This window comes from Drosophila biarmipes, chromosome 3R, assembly GCF_025231255.1.
Source record: "Drosophila biarmipes strain raj3 chromosome 3R, RU_DBia_V1.1, whole genome shotgun sequence".
In the NCBI taxonomy this organism is placed as follows: domain Eukaryota; kingdom Metazoa; phylum Arthropoda; class Insecta; order Diptera; family Drosophilidae; genus Drosophila; species Drosophila biarmipes.
In genome coordinates, this window is record NC_066616.1 from 18883680 (window position 1) to 18902766 (window position 19087).

Below are 19087 nucleotides of genomic sequence, written 5' to 3' on the forward strand. Positions count from 1 at the left end.
TACGGTTTATGCTACACCATAACCCCGTGCTCTTTTACGTTCATGTTTACAACAAGGCCATATATCGACTTTTATGACTGGACAGTCTCGGGAGAATTACGCACGGTCATGATTCCATTTTGACCATATACTCGTAACCCCTATCTGCAGCAATTCCTGGGAGCCATAGAAATCGCCACTTGCCCGGTTTAAATGGAAAATGTAGGGGGTTTTCATTTATGGTTTGATTTTGGAATTTCATTTTATTGAACTCGAGCGGAAATTCAGCTGGTCTCTTATGCAATTCTAATTAGTGGTTAATTGGCTTGTTTTTATATACATAGGGTTTACAATAGGTTTTTCTTGGTCAGCGGCGAGGCCGTTCCACTTAGCCAGTCGGTGATGTCAGCGTGGTTCCTGGCCAGCCACTCGATGTTGTATTTGATGGTCTCCACGGCCACCAAACGAGAACTGGCTCCTGCACCGGAGTCGGGGTACTTGGCGAAGAACTGCTCTACCTCCTCCAGTTTCACGGAGCTGGCAAAGTTGGCCGTGATCTGGGAGATGAGTCGCCCCAAGTTGCGGTTGTTCAGGCCAAAACGAGCGACGAGCTGGAGCCACTGTTCACGGAAGAACTCCCAGACCACAGGCTCACCCACGGGATTGGCGGCGATGTACTGCACACAGGTGAAGTAGTCCTGGGAGCGGACAATGCTCTCATCGCCAGCCAGGACCAGGAAGTTGTAGAGCAGCTGGCTATCCAGAACGCCAGCCAATCCGTACATCAGCTTCAACTTCTCGCTGGCATCGGTCTCGGCCAGGAACAGTTGGAACAACTGCTCCCAGGTCGACTGACTGGTGGACTGCTGCATGCCATAGTAGTAGACGATCTCGCGAAGATCGGGGGAAGGGCGGCTGGTGGGGTTCAGCAGGAAGGCGTTGAAGCGCTGGGCAGCCTGCTCCAAGCAGTCTGGAACACCCAGGGCACAGGCGGCGGTCAGAATGGACACCCTCAGGCGGCTGGTGATGTAAAAGAGGGTTTTTAAAATCATATGAAGACGTGAGAGGACTTTTTCTGTCGGATCCTTACTTTTTCAGATGATTGTCGGCATCCACGGTCCATCCCACCTCCTCGTAGACTCCGGCGACCAGACTCCTGGCGTAGTTGAGGTACGTCACATATCCCTCGCTGAACATGAGGCTGCGATGGAGGGACCTGAGCTTGTTGGCGGCCACATACCAGGGCACAAAGTCGCGCTCCTGGGCCAGGTAGGCGGTCATCTCCAGGGGAATTCTGTAGGAGAGTTGGCTGGCATCGGCCAGGGCGAAGGCATCGTTGATGAGGTGGGCACGGTCGGCGATGCTGAAGCTATCGGGACTGCTGGTCAGCTGCTGGTTGAGCAGGGTCCACAAGTCCTCATCGTAGTTCACACGATAATAGCCCGTCTGATTGACATTCAGCTTGATCCACTGAACAGTGCTGGCCACGGAAATGGGAACGGTTTCCACATCGTAGTCGTAGATCAAACTGCCCTCCGTACCGTCATCTGTGATATAGGTGATAGGGACACTCCACCTGTAGCCGTATTCGCTGTCAGAGGGAGCCTCATCATAACTGGCGGGGTTCGAGAGGAATCGCTGCTGAGTGACCTGGAAACTACCATCGGCCCGCTTGGAGACATTCAATACCGGATACCCCATCTGCTCCGTCCAGGTGAGCATCAACTTCTTGATTTCCACATCCGTTACCACTGCCTCCACTTCGGTGAGGAAATCATCGGTTACCGTGTTGTTAAACTGATGCTTCACCAGGTAATTGGTCACCGCCTCCTCGAACTTCTCGGAACCCACGAGGGTTTCCAACATGCGGATTATGGAGCCACCTTTCTCGTAGCTGATGGTGTCGAAAATGGCCGTGATCTCATCGGGGGATTCCACCTTCACGACGATTGGGTGGGAGGACAGCTTGGCGTCGTATACCAAAACGGGTTGCAGGGCCACAATTTGGAATTGCTCAATCTGTTTTGGGATTTTGAGAGGTACTGAGTGAAAATGTATTCCTAGAGCATATATGATAAGACCCCTACCATTCCCCAGTCCGGGTGCACAGCGTCGACTCCCTTGTACTGCATAAAGCGGGCGAATCCCTCGTTGAGCCACAGGTCGTTCCACCACTTCATAGTGACCAGGTTTCCGAACCACTGGTGGGCAATCTCATGGGCCAAGGTCCCGGCAATCGACTGCTTGTTTGCAGTGGAACTGTAGCTGCTGTCGTACAGCAGGGCAGTCTCCCTGTAGGTGACCAGTCCCCAGTGCTCCATGGCTCCCGAGGCGAAATCTGGGATGGCGGCCATGTCCAGTTTGGTCAGCGGATAGGGCACCTTGTAGTACTGGATGTAATACTCCGTGACGGCTGCTCCGAACTCCAGGGCGAACTGGACTTTGTTGATCTGGTGGGAAGTGGCATAGGCCTGCATGGAGAAGTCCTCGCCGATGCCGTTGGCCTTGACTGTGGTGGACTGGGAGGCAAAGTCGGACACAATGATGCACACCAGGTAGGTGCTCATCGACACACTGGTCTCGAAGATGGCCTCGGTGAAGTCGCCCAAGTAGTTGGATTCCTATCAAAGATTTTCAGTGGTCTTGATCTTGTTTATAAAATATCAAAGTTTGATCTCACCGTTTGCTGCATATTGGAAACGGCGTGGTAAGAACCAGAGGGATGCACCACAGTGATCTCAAAGGTGGCCTTCATGGCTGGCTCATCGAAACAGGGAAAGGCCTGACGGGCATAGGTGGGTTCGAACTTGGTGGTGGAGATGGTCCTGCAAAAATGAGTTAGGTTTTAGGCAAAACTAACCAAAAATCAATGATGCAATACCAAATCTATAGCACACCTTTGGGCTTCAGTTAAAAATTCTACAAAATTACCTGGTAGCCCCCGCCTCATTCAGGTAGGTACTGCTGTACAGGCCCACCAGTTTGTCCTTCATCTGGCCACTGAATAGGATTCCCAGGGTGATAGTAGCAGCCTGCAGCAGCTCCTCCGTCAGCGTGATGATCAGAAACTGTCGCTCCTCATCAAGTTCGAACTTATCCACCTCGCGATTCAGAACATAGACGTTGGTGATGTCCAGGAGGTAGGAGTGCAGGATAATCTGGTTGGTGGGCTCCGCCACATTGATGGTGATCCTCAGCTGACCTGTGAAGTTGCCCGTTTCCAGATCCGGATGCCAGTAGAGATTGTAATGCGTGGGCACCAGAGCCGTGGGCAGGCGGTAATCAATCTGATAATCCGAAATAATAAATCGATTTAGCTGATTAAATTTGGCAAACTGTTACGCACCGTATCTTCACGCCTCATGCGGTGGGCACTTCCGCCATTCCACTCCTCGTAAATATCTATCTTGTTCTGCACATCCTGGAGGTCCTTCTCCAGCTTGGCCTTCTGCACCGCCACAACCACGGTGGCAGTGGCGAAGGCCACCACCGCCCAGGAGAGTACCACCTGCAGCCAATAACGCGACAAGAACATCTTTGCAATCGCACCTATCGCGAGCGACTAACTAGCGGTTTAGTCGACGGATCCCGCACTATCCGCTCGTTGCCCAATATTCGACTCCTATTGATTGCGGGCACTCGAATGGGTTTATGTGCGCCCACACGATTGCGATAGTGATTGGCCAAATAGCCGCGATTACGGTCAACCGGGCGATAGGGTAAAAACCGGAGATCTTGGGTCCCAACGGAGCAGAGGTGGGCTCATACGGATCGGAAGAGTATGGATTCGCGTGGCTTATGACACACTATAAGTATTATGGGTTCAATCACATAATGCTACACTTTTACTTTTAGTTTGAAACCAATCTGTATTATTGACAATTAACCATCTCAAATTATTTAGCATCGCTTCATTAAGGAAAAAAAAAGACTTTTATTAGGAAAATATTTTTATTTGTTTCTTCCTTTTTAACGCTTGTTTGCAATTAACTATTGAGGAAAATTCAATACAAAAGTAAAAATATTTTATGAATTACCACTCATATTATGGATAAAATTCTTTGATAATTCCCTAATCTTAAATAACCAACTTAGAGATTAAAGCTATCGTTTATTTAATTTATAATAATTAAAGTGAGGTGAAATAAAAAAACGTTCTATACTCTACTACAAATATTTCCTTCCAAGAAACTAGTTTGTGTGTTTCATCATATAGCAAGTATATTTCAAATTATAAATTTCAGAACGCATATTCGGACTTGCAGTAAATGTCACTCAAATCAGGTCATGTCCATTAGTCACACCCATCCAAAACCCTCTTATCAAATCATGTTATCAATCAGCCCAATGGATAATTGCTTATTTATGGAGCTGTAATTTCAGTTTTTCCCATAACTAGCTTATCTTTATTTCCACTTGTTCGGCATATTTTGCTTTATAATGGCAATTAGATGAGTACAAATTTAGTGCGATCGATGGTCGCAAGAGCACTTCCTCCTCGGACTTTCCTACAGTTGCTGCTTGTCCAGCCAGGCGTCCACGCCCTCCAGGTTCTCGGCCAGCCAGACGATGTTGTTCTTGACCGTCTCCAGAGCCCTGACTCGGGCAGCGGTGCCCGCTCCGGCCTCCGGGTATTTGGCGAAGAACTGCTCCATCTCCTCCAGCTTGGTTTGAGTGCTGAAGCGAGCCGTGATCGAGGGTATCAGGTTGCCCAAGTAACGCTCATTCAGACCGAAACGATCCACCAGTCGTTGCCAGTTCTCGCGGACATAGTCCCAGACCAAGGATTCGCCCGCTGGATTGGCGGAGATGTAAGTCAGGCAGGTGAAGTAGTCCTGACCCCTCACGTACTCCTCATTCCAGGCCAGGTCGATGTATCGCTGCAGGATCCAAGGAGTTGTAATGGCCGAGAGCCCATACATCAGCTTGGACTTCTCACTGGCATCGGTTTCGTTGACGAACAGCTTCCACACGGCATCCCAAACCTCCTGGCTTCCCACGGATTGTATTCCATAGTAGTAGACAGTCTCACGGACATCGGCCTTGGGACGATCCTCCGGCTTGGCCAACCAGGTGTTGAACTGCTCTCCGGCTTCCGAGAGGCAGGACTCCAGACCCAAGGAACAGGCAGCACTCAGGGCGGTGACACGAAGACGACTGTGCATAATAATGGTATGAAAACCATAAGATCCTTAAGATGGCCATATAATACTTACTTATCCAAGTGATCCTCGCCAACCGTCCAGGTCAAATCCGTATAAATTGGCTCAATCAGAGCTGTGGCATACTTCTTGTACTTGGCATAGCTGCTGGTATAGTACAGGGTTCTCTTCAGGGAGGTCAATCGAGAGGCAGCCACACTCCAGGGCACATAGTCAGCCTCCTTACTCAAATACCTGGTCAACTCAAAGGCCGTTTCATAGGGCAACTGAGTGGAGTCAGCCAGGGCAAAGGCATCGTTGAGGAGGGAAGCCCGATCCCCTGCGCTAAAGGAACTCGGTTGGGCCACCAGCTGATCGGCCAGAGCGGTCCACAGATCGGTATCGTAATTAACGCGATAGTAACCCACTTGATCGAAGTTAAACTTGATCCACTGGACGGCCGATGGGACGGTTATAGTGACTGCCGAAAAAAAACGTTTGGAGATCAGCTATCTGGGGACACGGACCGTGGATCTGCATACAGATGGCACCACTTACTTTCGCTCTGGCTGTGATAAAACCACGCACGCTGCACCACCGACTCCGCACTCGTGGTATATGTGATGGGGATCGACCACCGGTAGCTGTGCGAAAATAATGTATGTGCGAAATTCGCAATCAGATACCGCACATCCAGGCAATAAGTTCTGCACACTTACTTGAATTCCGAGGGCTCGTGATCGGCGTCATAGTCGTTCGGGTTGGACAAGAAGCGCTTCTGCGTCAATTTGTATTCCGTGTCGGAGACCTTCTCGATCGTGACCACCGGCAGACCCATCTGGAAAATGTAACAAGAAAAAAAGATGGGCTTGAAATATTCGCATATTTCTTGGGACTTCCATGGGTTTACCTGCACCGTCCACGTCAGCATGATGTCGGTGACATTGTAGCCCAGTTCCAGTTTGTCGATCTCGGCAAAGAAGTTACCAGTTTCGGCCGTGGAGTACTTGTACTCATTCAGATAGTTGGTCACCGCCTGGCGGAAGGTGGTCTCTCCCAGGAAATCCTCCAACATGCGCACGAGGGAAGAGCCCTTGGAGTAGGTGATGGTGTCAAAAATCTCAGTGATCTGGTCGGGATTCTCCACGGTCTGGATGATGGGATGCGAGCCCAGAGTACCATCTAAAGTGAGTACGGCGTGCAGCGTGCCGACGATGAATTGGTCACGCTATGGTGACATTGAAAATTAGTTGATGTTCAGTGCCTGACATCTTGGGTTCACTTGCCATTTTCCATTCAGGGTAGACGGCGTCCACGCCGAGGTACTCGATAAAGCTGGCGAAGCCTTCGTTTAGCCACAGATCATTCCACCAGTTCATGGTGACTATAAGGAGAAAATCAAAGGAAATGCATTTTAAATGCAAGTGATCAAGAGAACTAGCGCAGGTGGCCCTTGGGAATACTAGCTCCTAAGGGGCCACTTCTATAAACCCACCCGGTAGAAACCCCTGTTCGGATTTTTACAACACCCCAGGGTATATCCCCAGTGATTTAACGTACCCAAGTTTCCAAACCACATGTGTGCGAATTCGTGGGCAATCACGCTGGCGATGCGTTGTTTATTGCTGGCCGAACTCGTTTCGGCGTCGTACAACAGCGAGGTTTCCCTGTACGTGACCAATCCCCAGTGCTCCATGGCGCCGGAGACAAAGTCGGGAATGGCGGCCATGTCAAGCTTGGGCAGCGGATACGCGATTTGGAAGTAGTCAATGTAGTACTCGATGACTCCCTTGCCAATGGTCACGGAGAGGTCCACCTTGTCGAGTTGCTCCGGAGTGGCGTAGACGCTCATGGTGAAGGTTTCGCCAATGCCCTTCGTGTCGATGGCCACCTGCTTCGAGGTGAAGTCGGAGACAATGAAGCAGGCCAGGTAGGTGCTCATGGGCACACTCTTCGTGAAGGTGACCTCCTGGAAGGCACCCTGGTTGACAGTAGTACTTATGTTCATGTTGGACAGGGCATGGTAATCCTCGCCAGAGGGATGCACCAGGGTAATGGTGAACTCAGCCTTCAACGCGGGCTCATCAAAGCAGGGAAAAGCCTGACGAGCGTAGGTGGGTTCGAACTTGGAGGTGGCAATCCACTTGCGGGTCTCATCCTCCTTCAAGTACGACGAACTGTACAGACCCACAATCTTGTTGGCCATGGATCCCTCAAATCCGATATGCAACCTCACTTCCCTGCCCTGTGGTAGCTGCTCACTCAGATGGATTATAAGAAACTCCCTTACGGAATCCACTGTGGTCCCCAGGATCTCCAAGGTCTCACTGCCCGTGTTCATAATGGACACACTGGAAATGTTCAAGTTGAGGGAGTGCAGGACTATCTTGTCGGTGGCCTCTACAACGGTGATTGTAATGGTCTCCTGGCCACTGAACTCCCCTGTTTCGATGTTGGGGAACAAATAGAGATCGTAGTGTGTGGGTACCAGATTTCCGGGCAGTCGGTAGTCGATTTTCTCTTCTGGAGGGGTTGTGGTGCCAGGGGAGGCGGCTGTGGGATACGGCGGTGCAGTGGTTCCAGGTTCAGCTGTGGGCTCTGGACCTAAAGTGGGGCCAGGACTCGCAGTGGTCGAGGGTGTCGGAGCAGCCGTGCTCGTAAACCCCGCCTCGAGGAGATCCAGCTTCTCCTGGGCATCGCGTAAATCACTCTGAAGGTTCGACTTCTGCACGGCCAGGACAATCGTCGACACGGTGAAGGCCGTTAGCGCGAGGCTCAGGCCAATGGCTACCAACTTGGCGGTGACGATCATGGCCCCGTTAATCCAGCACGGGCGGAGTCCAAAGCGAAACTAAGCAATCTCCGCGGTGGAAGAGCGCCAGGTAAGTTAGTTGGGGAGCCTCAAGTGGGCCCCTATATCTTAATTGACTGGCTGCGTTTGCAGATTGCTAATCTAATCGCCCGTCGATGAGCCGCTTCAATGGTATTAGCCGGAACATATGTATATGAAACCACTGCGAGTGCGGCTGACAATCGCCCGAATTTATGGACCCTGTCATGGCGCTTTGATTAAACTTAGAAATGCCAAAGATCTGGCGCGTTTTTCCTCGGCCAGTCGGAATTCCAAGCTGCTGAGCCCCGAGGAACTTCCAGTGTCAAGGCCCATATGTGTGTGATCGTGACCCTCCGATACTCAGGCTTACGGAGCCCAATTGAGCAATTTTTTGCACTACCTGCGCTCCGTTCCGATCGCCCCGTCCCGCTCTGTTTTCTGTTTTACCCGGCGCTTAGGTCCTAAAAAACCCTTTTCCGGTCCTCAGCAGACGAGACTTTCGACCTAATTAGAGAATCGGTATTTTCATTGTGTTAAAACCCAAACATCGAAATTTCCGCACACGTTTTCGCAACGCCTGGACCCGGGAGTACTTACAATGACTTTGGCTTTACGAGCTGCGAGCTGGAAGAGGGAAGTTCCCCATAAAAAATATTTGCTCATTAAGGGTATTGATTTATAGGATGGTTTCAGTCGGTGACAATAAATGTTTTGCTTTGTTTCTTGGTTGATTTAATAATGCACGCTTCACTTTTACTAATCGCATTATCTCTGAAGTGCTGCTGTTTACCTTTTATTTTCATTATTAAATATCTATCAGAGATTATATAACTAGTTAAACACCATTATCAGGTAGCCTATCTGTTTGTATTGAATGTCTTTTTCTTATCGATTATTTCAATAATAAAGTGCAAAGACGACGGTTGTTTTCAAGGATATAATTGATTATCAGATATTTGATTTTCCAGCTTAAAAAAATCCCCTTATCAATATCTGGACCTTCGTCCCTAACATCATTTGTCCAAATCCTGGGTATTAACTTTAGCTAAATATGGAAACAAAGACAGCTCTTTCCGCCGGCTCACCGCAAGGCGACATTAATTTTCCAGATTACATTTACTGTTTGTCATATGTTTTGTTATATAATTGGCTTGGCCAGTCCAAAACCCAAACAAACCCAAAACCGGGCATTGATGTTGTGCAGTGGGAGAACGGGGAAATCCGAACGTATTGAATGGAATCGGCTGGGTTTCATTCATGAGCACGTAGGGCGCCGATTTTCAGGATCTACCTGCCTAAGCGTGGGAAAGTTGCCCGCAGCGAGGAGGATCCTCCTCCAGGTAGTCGCAGGAACTGGGCTGCTGCTCCGCAATTGCGTTGCGGGCTGCCAGTGGGTTTTTGTATTTATCCGTCGACGGGAGTTCCTACCCCCTGCCCATGCAAAATTTCCAAGTGGAAAACGACAAATTTCCGGTTTTTTGACCAGGCCCGAATTTCCCACGGGCCGGCCCCAGGAGGGCGCCCAGATCAGGATGGCCAGGCTATATAAGTCTGCTGACCAACCTTCTCATCATTCAGTCGAGCCAACGACATAGCAGAGGAAGCATCGGAGATTGTAATTACTAGAAGGTCAGACACCATGCTCTTTGCCATCACATTACTACTCGGAGTTGCCTCCACCTTGGCTGGAGTTTTGGAGCCCATGAACTACTACCAGTACTCGCAGTTTCAAGCCCCGCTCTCCTGGGAGGATATAACCGGAAAGGGACTGAAACAGGCTCTTGGAAGCTGCCAGCAAAGCTTCCAGTGGCAGCGATGGAACTGCCCCAGCCAGGATTTTATCCAAAGGAACGCCAAGCCAGAAGAGAAATCCCCGAATAGGGAGGATGTCTATGTGGCGGCCATCTCCATGGCAGCCATCGTTCACACACTGACGAAGGATTGTGCGAATGGCGTGATCGCAGGATGTGGATGCACGGATAATGCCCTGAACGTTCCCTGCGCCCATGAACCCGCCAAGGCACTGGAGCAGTACGAGAAGCATTTCGGAGCGGGATCAGGAGCCATTGGTCATAATCGACGGGTGGTGGGAGCTCTTCTGGAAAGATCTCTGGAGCAGGAGTGCCGGTGCAAGCAGCCCGGACCTGTGCAGGGCAACTGCCAGGAGGAGGAGTGTGTGGCTGTCCTCAAGCCCTTCGAAGCCATTGCCCAGGATATCCTGCAAATGTACGACGATGCCATCCAACTGGACAGCGCCAGTAGCAACCTGAAGATCATGTGGGAGAATATTCCCTTGGACTCGCTGGTCTTCATGCAGGACTCGCCCAACTACTGTGAGCACGATGCCCGCGGCTTGTGGAAGGGAACTCGTGGTCGCCAGTGCTCCAAGGACGGCAGCGGTTCTCTGGAGGAGCGCCTCTCCTGCCAGCAGCTGTGCCGCGTCTGCGGATACCGCGTTCGATCCCAGCACGTGCGATCCGAGCGACGGTGCAACTGCAAACTGGTCTGGGGCTTCCGACTCCAGTGCGATGTGTGCGTCCATCTGGAGAAGCAGTTCTCCTGCTACTGAATGGATGATCCACGGAACTGGGGCGCTGGTCAAGCCTCATGAAGAAAGAATACCTTAGTTTAAGTTAATTTATTTCAACCCATCGCTAATTTATTGCCACAACAAATCATATGAATAAATATTTAATTTAATATATACCCTACATAACACTTTGTAATCACTTTTCATCAAGTTTATGGGGATTTTGCTTGTTTATGAATCATTATATCACCGGAGTCGTAATCGGAATCACTTTCTGCAGGTGTTCGGACTTAGAAGTGATACAGATGGGCGGACTTTCATTCACAAACTACTATCAGCAAGTTTTGTACTTTGTTTAGAGTATCAGCTGTGGGTTCTAGAACCCACTGATACCTAACCATTCCAATTTCCACACAAAAGAAAAGCCAGTTGATCAACCGGTTTTGTGTATGTTTATTTCGAAGCACTAAAAGCCTAGAACCGAAACTTATAGCAATGTGAGACTGTGTTCCCCCGCTCTAGCTGATCCAGGTGGTCGGTTTGCCCTCGACCCGATAGCCATTGTAGGCGGCAGCCGCCGAGGAGGCAGCGGCGGCCAGCTCCGACCTCCGACTGGGTTCGCCGGCCCAGTAGGAGGGCACCTCGTAGCTCTGGACCATCTTGTTGCCGTTCTTGATGGCCGAGATGATAAGCAGGAAGATGGCCAGCTTGCCCACCAGAATGGACTTGACCAGCAGCAGCTTCAGCTTGGTGACCAGAAATGGAACAATGGCCGATTGGATGAGGAAGGGGAGGATGAAGAGGGGTAAGACTTTGGTAATCATGTCGTACTTCTTGCCGCGACCTGGATATATTATATAAAATGTAATTTAGTATAAATTTATATTATTTTGTATAAGAGAAACCCACCTTCTTCACTATTATCTAGAGTTAACCAGCGAGCTCGCATGATCTCCTTGAGATTCTCGCCATCCAGCTTCACGTGCACAATGTCGTTGCTCATGTCCAGACTGACATTGAGACCGGGACCCACATGGTACCGCTGAATGGTCTCGTTCTCCAGGTTGGGATCACTGTCAGGCTGATCCGTTTCGGTTTCCACCTCCTCCCGCCGCTTGTTGCGATCCTTGCGCTTGCGTTTGCGCCGCTTTTTGCCAGCTAAGGATTCACTATCGTCGTAATTCGGGGACTCCGTTTGGGCCTCCATCAAAGCCTGCGCCTGGGCATCCTGACGGATCTCCTGGGCCAGTGAATCCTTTGGGTCCAGCTGATCGGGATCCACTGAATCGGGGGTCCCATTCTCCGCCATTTGGGGAGCACTCACGCGATCCCGCAGCCTCTTTTTGTACTCACTGGTCGTCTTGTTGCCCAGATAGGTGCTCTTGTAGTTCTTGTAGATGCCCATGAAGATGTGCGAGTTCTTGCGCAGCGCCTGCTTGTCCTCCGGCTCATAGCTGCTGGCCAAGCCGCGGGCTGCCTCCTGGCTGGCGGTGGATGTCTCCTGGTTGCCACCAGCATCACTATCCTGGCCAAAGGCCACCGAGCTGCAGAGCGCGCTCAGCAGAAGGAATCTCACCAAGTGGCCGCTCATCTCTGTTGCATGTCCAAGTTGACAGTGAGTCCCAGGTAAATGAAGCTGCGTGCAACCGCTGCAATGGCCAGCCGCAAAATGTGGCACGATCGGCGGCGGCCAAGCGTTTTATCAACTCCGAAGAAAGCTGAAGAAAAGCAGCCACTCGGCTGCTGTGGCAAAGCCAAAGCTAGCTGCATTCTGAGACTGGAATGGAATTGGCATCGGAATTGAGCACAGAGACAGCTGAAAGAGTCGAGAAGTTGCCGCAGCAAGTTGCAATGTTGCAGGTTGCGGCTTGCCGCTAGAACACGATTCTTGTGCTGGATCCTCTTCAATTAAATTGCCACTCGGCCGAGCCGATGTCTGTGTTAGAGGCGAAAAAAATACAAGTATCTGGAGTAGGCCTGCAATTTCTCAGTGATCTCGCTCATTGATTTCTTTTAGCTCTAATTGCCCCCGGGACCCCGGGGCACCGCTGCATTGGCCATAAATAAAGCCGGCTGTCTAAGTAGCCTGCTAACGGTTCCCGACTCTATACTGTGTGCTCCGTACTCCATTCTTTACTCCACAGCCCCAGACGCCTCCAATTAACGCTTGACGGCCATCGCATGGGAAAGTTGTTGACAAAACTGGCGCAGGCGGCGGGCAGATCGCTCTCAAAATCAAAATCCAGAGTAGAAAGTAAATTCTATCCGTGCATTGGCGGTTGCGAAAAATCCGCTTTACGTATTTGGTCTCCTAATTTACTTTCACACAATTAGCAATCAAATACTCCACTTCGCCGTAGGGAAATCTCTATGCGGATCGATTGCAGTAGCCGTGGCTTTATGGTCCCAATAGCCGTGTTTTATGTCCACCATATCACACTTCGATAACAAGTAGCACACACCCGCTTATCTTATCTTTTATTAATAAAGAATTCGGCTAATCCAATCAAATTAATAGTCTACATATGACAAGCAAAAAGTGTAAGGATTATTGTCACAACATTTCTGGGTCATAAATGTGGGTTAGCTTCATATTATCTACTTATACCATTATATATTTTATTTAATTTAAATACTGTAGTTATAATATGTTATGTTACAGCTGTAGAAAAGAACAAGAAACAAAATGTATAGCTTTTGGAATATATGAATATATAGGCACCCAAACTCCCGAGACTAATATGTAAATGGCATAGGCTTGCTTTGCATTTCTATTTATTTCCGTTAATGAAAGTGAATTGCAATGCCGAAGACGTGGTCTGCCAACATTCATCAATGAAAATTCGTTACTCTTCCATCGCATAAAACATAGTTGCCGCTTTTTAGCACAGCCATAGATTAAACATTTAAATGCAGTACCTCATTGTTAATTAGCTGATAAATCATTATCGGCCAGCGACGAAAAATGAAAGCGAATCGATCGCCAAGACTTGGGTGCTGCCCTCAATATAGACACGCGTCGTGAAAGAATGCCCATGTCCAAGTTTTGAATCCGAGTTCCATGTCCAAGTTCCTATGCAGCACACCCCCAAATGCGTTGGGCCCGAAAAAGGGCCCCTTCATAGGCAGTGAAAATAATGACAAACTGCATGCATATTCAAAGGAGTGCACTGCAAATAAAATTATTTATATTCAATATATCTTATTTATTTAATATAAATATTTATAAGAAGTAGAATTAAAAGGAAAAACAATGTACAAATTTTTAAAAATAATTTAAAACACATTAGTCAATTAATTAGTTATTACTCATCTTTAAAACTGGATGGAAAATGCGCTTTTTACATATATATACGGTTGACTATTGTGTAAACCAATCTACATGATAACTTTCTTAAATAAATAAGGTAGCTATTATATTATTTTCTCAGTGTACTGACTTCTATGAGTCGGGGGCAGACTGCTAGCGGTATGAGTCGTACCGTATGGCAGCGGCACGATTTGCTTGTTTTGGCGCACGTTCGTGCTACGCTGCGGCTGCGCGATGTCCGGCCGCCGAATTTCAAGTAGCCGCCCAGTGAGCCGGCCCAAGCCCAAGACCCTCGTCGATAAAAGCCAATGTCAATGTGAGCCCTCCATTCAATTGTCAGCCAGTGCCGGTGTCGAGCAGTGCAGCAGAGTCAAACGGATTAGCAGATACTCAACCTCAAGGAGTCAACGATCGTCGAATTAAATAGAAATGGCCGCCCACCAGAAGATAGTGTTTGCCCTCGTTTGCCTGTTTTTGGCCTGTGATTTGGTGCTTGGTCAGCAGCAGGCGGCCAACAGCTCGGACGCGGATTCAGATGTGGCGGGTCAGTGAAAGAATTCAGAGAAAATAGATAGAACCGGAAATAATTTGTTCAGTGAAATGAAAATTGTACTCTTGAAAAGACCTAAAAGTGCATGCTTTTCTTATATATCCTTAACAAGTCCCATTTCCGATATGAAAACGACCTTTAAGATGGATTCTACCTAATCTAAAAATTTTTGATTAACATTTATTGGTTCATGTTTCCTCCAGAAAGCCGTACTTTTGGCCATCATTTCCTGCGGCGCATCAGCTTCGCCCTGGTGCCCGGCGCCTTCGTCGTGGGCGTGATCACCACCCTGCTGGCGGCCTTGACCGTGGTCTCCATCAAGGGACTGGGCGTGGGAGTCATCCTGCTGGTGCTGGCCATCGGCCAGATGCTGTCCCGAGCCCTTCCCGTACAGGCAGCCGCCGCCTATGCCGCCGCCCCCGTTCCCGTCCAGGCACCCGTGCCCGTGGTCTACTCCCACTCGCACACCCAGCAGCCCGTCTGGCTGGAGAAGGAGTGGTAGATGACGTAGATTACCTTTGACCTGGATTTAATGCAAGACGAGGATTCCCGCTTACCTCAGCCTCAGCGAGCATGCAACCAAATAATAATTTAAGTCTAGTTTAAATTATTTATTTAACTTATTTATTGATTACAAGGAAAGGATGGCAAGGGCATTCAGCAGAGAATTTTCGTTTGCGACTAATAATGGAGATTAGTCTGCTGAGTGACGTTTTATAATTAAAGTCTCAAAATTGTATTAGAAATGATTTCTGCTGAAAATAAAAAATGCGTATATTACTAAAAAGTTTCTTGATATTTTATGATTGATTTTTATTTTGTTCAAATAACAAATCAATCGAAATTTCCTGCTGACAGCGCCCATGGATTTTATTCGATTGCGTATCTCGATGGAAAGTGAAATTTCTACCTCATTATGAATGCGGCGGAGGGCGTCCGTGATTTACGGTTCTTTCAACTGCTCTTCCGCAGCGCCACACGTATAGAAAGTTGACTTTGATACTCCCGGCTCCAAAATAATCGAAATAGGTCACACTTAGTCGGAGCACCAACACCGGTAATTGGCTATTGCCCGGATTTCTCCTTTAGTATACCCATACCTCATTATGGCTGGAGACTAATTAATTAACTCTCACTTGATAAAACGTCACTTAATTCGAGGCGTATCGATTTTCTAGCGATCTAGCCACTCAATCATCTCGAATCCGGCTTTAATTGTTCCACTTTGCGGCAATTTTTACAATTTTGCACACTGTCAACAAAGTAACGCATACACTCGAAGATTAATGTGTATGTTGATATGAGTAATTAAACAAATTGAAAACTAAATAATCAAAAAATTATAACAAGGGAACTCGGGTCAATAGGATAGCACTTCTCAAAATTATCGAACATGAGAAAAGGATAAAATATCTGTAAATAATAAATATTCATAATTTTTATCAGAAAATTATTTGTAACATTTTATTATTTTTAAATGTTTATATACACATTGAATATTTTTCTTTTACATTTTGAACTATTTATTCTTCGGGTTCTTTTGCTTTTCTTCTGTGATTTGATACAGATCAAATCCTGAGACCCCGTTGAGTTACTTTTACTTGCAGACGCACTGGTGACACAGTTAATGCGACTGAAATAAGAGCCAGGTGCGCCAGATTCTCACCCCGTAAAGAACTGATTCTGGCAGAGATTAGTGGCATCACAACTGGCTCCAGAATTTCGGTTGTAAACAATCAATGCATCGGCCGTAAGTCAGGCCAGTGGGGCAAGTAGCAAGTGGCAAGTGAGAGCAACTGCCGCCTGACCCGCTAAACTAAATCAAAGAGGCAGCCAAGCGTTGGCGAGGCGATCGTAAACCAGTTGGCCCGGCCGGAGGAAAGTAGTGGCCAAGAACCGACGAGACAGTCGGGCTAGGATGGCAGCTGCTCGTGGCCAAGATGTGCATTCAGTTTTCCACTGTCACTGCTGCGGTGCAGTTGTGTTGTTTGGGCAAAAAACGATCCAAAATACAAACAGAAAATGCGTGTCAACCCCGCTAGATCCCTATCCTGGCACGTCCTGCTCGGACTTGGCCTGTGCCTCCTCCTGAACTGCACCCCACTACTTGGCCAAGAGGCAGTGACTCCTAGCGAAGACCTGAACCAGGGCACCACAGGTCGCAGTCAGTCGGCGAATAGTGTGTCATACTTTAGGGCGTCGATTCCGATGCGAATATACGAATGTCTGCGGGAGTTCACCATGCTACACTGCACGAAATTGTACGTGCTGCAGAAGATGGATGAGCGCCGACAGATGCCCAACAGCGGCAATCTCACCCGCGACTTTGTGGACCAGTTCTTCGGGGAGGAGACCCAGATGGGCAGTCTGGTGGGCAAGAAGTACCAGAAGATGTCCGAGAAGGAGCTCAACCAGCGGCTGGTGGTCAACTTCCAGCGCTTCTTTAAGCACCGCGACCTCAAGCTGCACTTCCTCTCCGGAATGCTGGTCAAGATCGTGCCCAGCAAGGACAACAAACTTAAGTTTTCGCTCAAGAAGAGTAAGTATTTATTGTTATATTATTTTTGATTTAAGTGTGAATAAAACTAGCAGCCATAACATATAATCATAGACTTATTTCAAGCTTTTATAGTTTTGCACTTGAAAGATCAAGTTCAATATTCTTATATATAGATTCTTTTATATAGATAGATATATTGATGCTCATTAAAATGTATTCACTTGTCGTCTAAGAACAGCCATTAATTTACTTTCACACATTTATCTATACTATAATACTATATTAATGTGGCTTTTCATATAACAAGTTTGGTCAGTTCGATATCAAGCTTGGCTTTAATCATCCCGAAATATTCCGCGCATGCCCGAAATAAGTGATGGAGAATTTTATGCAGGGAATTTCAATTGAACAGATAAGGAATATGTTTTGAGAACCGGAAATTGACAGCACAACTAAATTTTTTCAAACAAAGCACAACATTTTAACACTAATTTACTGGTATATTTAAGAATTTTTTAAAATTTTGAATATTTGGTATGAAGTTTTTCAAAGTGTTTTTCTATTCCTTGCTTTAAAGCTCCCAAATCCCGGATGGGTCGTTCCCGAAGACGTGAGACCGAGGAAATGGAGCTGAACCTGATGAATCTCCCGTCCATTAGCGGGGGAGGAGCCAATAGCGGAAGTGTGGAGAACTACGAACCGGAAGCGGAAGGGGACTCCAAGCAGCAGGGCGTCTTGGGAGGCGGAGGGGGCGTGGCAGGTGGTGAGAGCGGAGGAGGAGGACTGTTGGGTAAGCGAAAGAAGAAGAACTCGAACAAGGTCACCATGATGCAGGTGGCGGTGCCCATGCTGATCTTCCCGGTTGTCTTGCTGGGCAGCTTGCTCCCCTTCATCCTGCCGGCCCTTAAAATGGCCACCATCCTGTCGCTGGTGATGAACAACGGCGCCTTTATGGCGGCTTTACTGTACGCCGCCCGCACCCAATTCAACACCCACGAGGAGCAGCACATCAGCTACAGTTAGCTCTATCGCTAAAGTCCACCCTCTGTCCTCTTTTCCAATAAATGCTGTTTCCTGTGTTATGGTTTTATTTTTCCGAAGTCTATACAAATTTTCTTAAGCTTCCATGCTAAAAAAAACATAGTAAATATGATTTAACAACGGGCTTTGGTAAGTTACGACAATTGAATTAACTGAAATTTTTAATAGGTAATTTAACCGTATATCCAATATCCTTTGACACTATATTCAAGAAACTCTTCTTGCTTAGAAAACTTAACCTCTGGGTATATTTTATAAAACTTTCGTAAAAGAATTAGCCAGATAATGAATGCGAGCAATTATCAAGCGTATTAGCAGTACAAAACCATACCCGTTTTAATTTTATGAAAGAAAATTATTGGCTTTTGCGAAAAAACTAAGGTGTTAATGTTAACACAATCAGAATTTTTGGCGAAACAAAAAAGGTAATGGTCCAAAAATGGAATGCCATACCTTGTTGAACTCGGAATAAAATTTCCAATCATTTGGCATTCACACCTAGAAAATTTTATTTTTGACCAATTTTCGAAAAAGAAGACCCCTTGCAAAAAAAGTGAAAATTTAGCAAAATTTTAAGTTTTTTGAATCAGGCAAAAAATGACTGCAATCGAATATCTAGCTTGTTAGCTGTCCAAAACAGTGTTTCTTTTAGGTTTGGGGCCATTTTTGACAAAGTTATACAAAAAAAAGCGAAAGAAAAATATCGGTTTTTCGCAAAAAGCTAAGGTTTTAACTTTTCACCCAAAAATAATCCGAATTTTTGGCGAAACAAAAAAAGTATTGGTCCAAAGATGGAATGCCATACCTTGTTGAAATCGTGATAAAATTTCCAATCATTTGGCATTCACACCTAGAAAATTTTATTTTTGACCATTTTTCGCAAAAAAAAGACGATGCTACCCCTTATAAAAAAAGTGAAAATTTACCAAAATTTTTAGATTTTAGAATCAGATAAAAAACGACTCCAATCAAAAATCTAGCATGTTAGCTGTCCAAAACAGTGCATCTTTTAGGTTTCGGGCCATTTTTGACAAAGTTATACAAAAAAAGCGAAAGAAAAATATCGGTTATTCGCAAAAAGCTAAGGTCTTAACTTTTCACCCAAAAATAATAAGTATTTTTGACGAAACAAAAAAAGTATTGGTCCAAAAATGTCACACCTTGTTGAACTCGTGATAAAATTTACAATTAACTGGCATTCAA

General features: G+C 47.2%; 6 protein-coding genes across 6 annotated transcripts; 3 read left to right on the forward strand and 3 right to left on the reverse strand.

Annotated features, from left to right (window-relative positions):
• Positions 1–209: 209 nt before the first annotated feature.
• Positions 210–3685, reverse strand: LOC122819014 (glutamyl aminopeptidase). The gene is made up of 6 exons (XM_044094940.2): positions 3326–3685; positions 2911–3266; positions 2660–2804; positions 2067–2600; positions 1070–1998; positions 210–999 (listed from the first exon to the last, which is right to left on the reverse strand). The coding sequence occupies exons 1-6, from the start codon at positions 3512–3514 to the stop codon at positions 327–329; spliced, it is 2826 nt and encodes a 941-aa protein (XP_043950875.1). The 5' UTR covers positions 3515–3685; the 3' UTR covers positions 210–326.
• Positions 3686–4356: 671 nt separating this feature from the next.
• On the reverse strand, positions 4357–7944 carry LOC108023002 (glutamyl aminopeptidase). The gene is made up of 7 exons (XM_017092238.3): positions 6681–7944; positions 6407–6504; positions 6031–6348; positions 5840–5958; positions 5679–5764; positions 5196–5601; positions 4357–5136 (listed from the first exon to the last, which is right to left on the reverse strand). Exons 1-7 carry the CDS (start codon positions 7930–7932, stop codon positions 4488–4490), a joined length of 2928 nt encoding a protein of 975 aa, XP_016947727.2. The 5' UTR covers positions 7933–7944; the 3' UTR covers positions 4357–4487.
• Positions 7945–9440: 1496 nt separating this feature from the next.
• LOC108023614 (wnt inhibitor of Dorsal protein) lies at positions 9441–10615 on the forward strand. The gene has a single exon (XM_017093224.3). It carries the CDS (start codon positions 9593–9595, stop codon positions 10520–10522), a length of 930 nt encoding a protein of 309 aa, XP_016948713.1. The 5' UTR covers positions 9441–9592; the 3' UTR covers positions 10523–10615.
• A 385-nt stretch (positions 10616–11000) lies between these two features.
• On the reverse strand, positions 11001–12074 carry LOC108023013 (uncharacterized). The gene is made up of 2 exons (XM_017092249.2): positions 11393–12074; positions 11001–11327 (listed from the first exon to the last, which is right to left on the reverse strand). Exons 1-2 carry the CDS (start codon positions 12072–12074, stop codon positions 11002–11004), a joined length of 1008 nt encoding a protein of 335 aa, XP_016947738.1. The 3' UTR covers position 11001.
• A 2064-nt stretch (positions 12075–14138) lies between these two features.
• Positions 14139–15049, forward strand: LOC108023712 (protein apnoia). The gene is made up of 2 exons (XM_017093346.2): positions 14139–14337; positions 14547–15049. Exons 1-2 carry the CDS (start codon positions 14223–14225, stop codon positions 14843–14845), a joined length of 414 nt encoding a protein of 137 aa, XP_016948835.1. The 5' UTR covers positions 14139–14222; the 3' UTR covers positions 14846–15049.
• A 1316-nt stretch (positions 15050–16365) lies between these two features.
• Positions 16366–17866, forward strand: LOC108023815 (uncharacterized). The gene is made up of 2 exons (XM_017093464.1): positions 16366–16882; positions 17421–17866. The coding sequence occupies exons 1-2, from the start codon at positions 16366–16368 to the stop codon at positions 17864–17866; spliced, it is 963 nt and encodes a 320-aa protein (XP_016948953.1).
• The last annotated feature ends 1221 nt before the right edge of the window (positions 17867–19087 follow it).

Coding starts and splice junctions, on each gene's coding strand:
- LOC108023712 (XM_017093346.2), top strand. CDS start 14,223: ATGGCCGCCCACCAGAAGATAGTGTTTGCCCTCGTTTGCCTGTTTTTG. Junction 14,338..14,546: donor CGCGGATTCAGATGTGGCGG/GTCAGTGAAAGA, acceptor TGTTTCCTCCAG/AAAGCCGTACTTTTGGCCAT.
- LOC108023002 (XM_017092238.3), bottom strand. CDS start 7,932: ATGATCGTCACCGCCAAGTTGGTAGCCATTGGCCTGAGCCTCGCGCTA. Junction 6,349..6,406: donor TCTACCCTGAATGGAAAATG/GCAAGTGAACCC, acceptor ATGTCACCATAG/CGTGACCAATTCATCGTCGG. Junction 5,765..5,839: donor CACGAGCCCTCGGAATTCAA/GTAAGTGTGCAG, acceptor ATTTTCGCACAG/CTACCGGTGGTCGATCCCCA.
- LOC122819014 (XM_044094940.2), bottom strand. CDS start 3,514: ATGTTCTTGTCGCGTTATTGGCTGCAGGTGGTACTCTCCTGGGCGGTG. Junction 3,267..3,325: donor GCATGAGGCGTGAAGATACG/GTGCGTAACAGT, acceptor TCGGATTATCAG/ATTGATTACCGCCTGCCCAC. Junction 2,601..2,659: donor TTTCCAATATGCAGCAAACG/GTGAGATCAAAC, acceptor AATCTTTGATAG/GAATCCAACTACTTGGGCGA.
- LOC108023614 (XM_017093224.3), top strand. CDS start 9,593: ATGCTCTTTGCCATCACATTACTACTCGGAGTTGCCTCCACCTTGGCT.
- LOC108023013 (XM_017092249.2), bottom strand. CDS start 12,074: ATGAGCGGCCACTTGGTGAGATTCCTTCTGCTGAGCGCGCTCTGCAGC. Junction 11,328..11,392: donor TCTAGATAATAGTGAAGAAG/GTGGGTTTCTCT, acceptor TAATATATCCAG/GTCGCGGCAAGAAGTACGAC.
- LOC108023815 (XM_017093464.1), top strand. CDS start 16,366: ATGCGTGTCAACCCCGCTAGATCCCTATCCTGGCACGTCCTGCTCGGA. Junction 16,883..17,420: donor TAAGTTTTCGCTCAAGAAGA/GTAAGTATTTAT, acceptor CTTGCTTTAAAG/CTCCCAAATCCCGGATGGGT.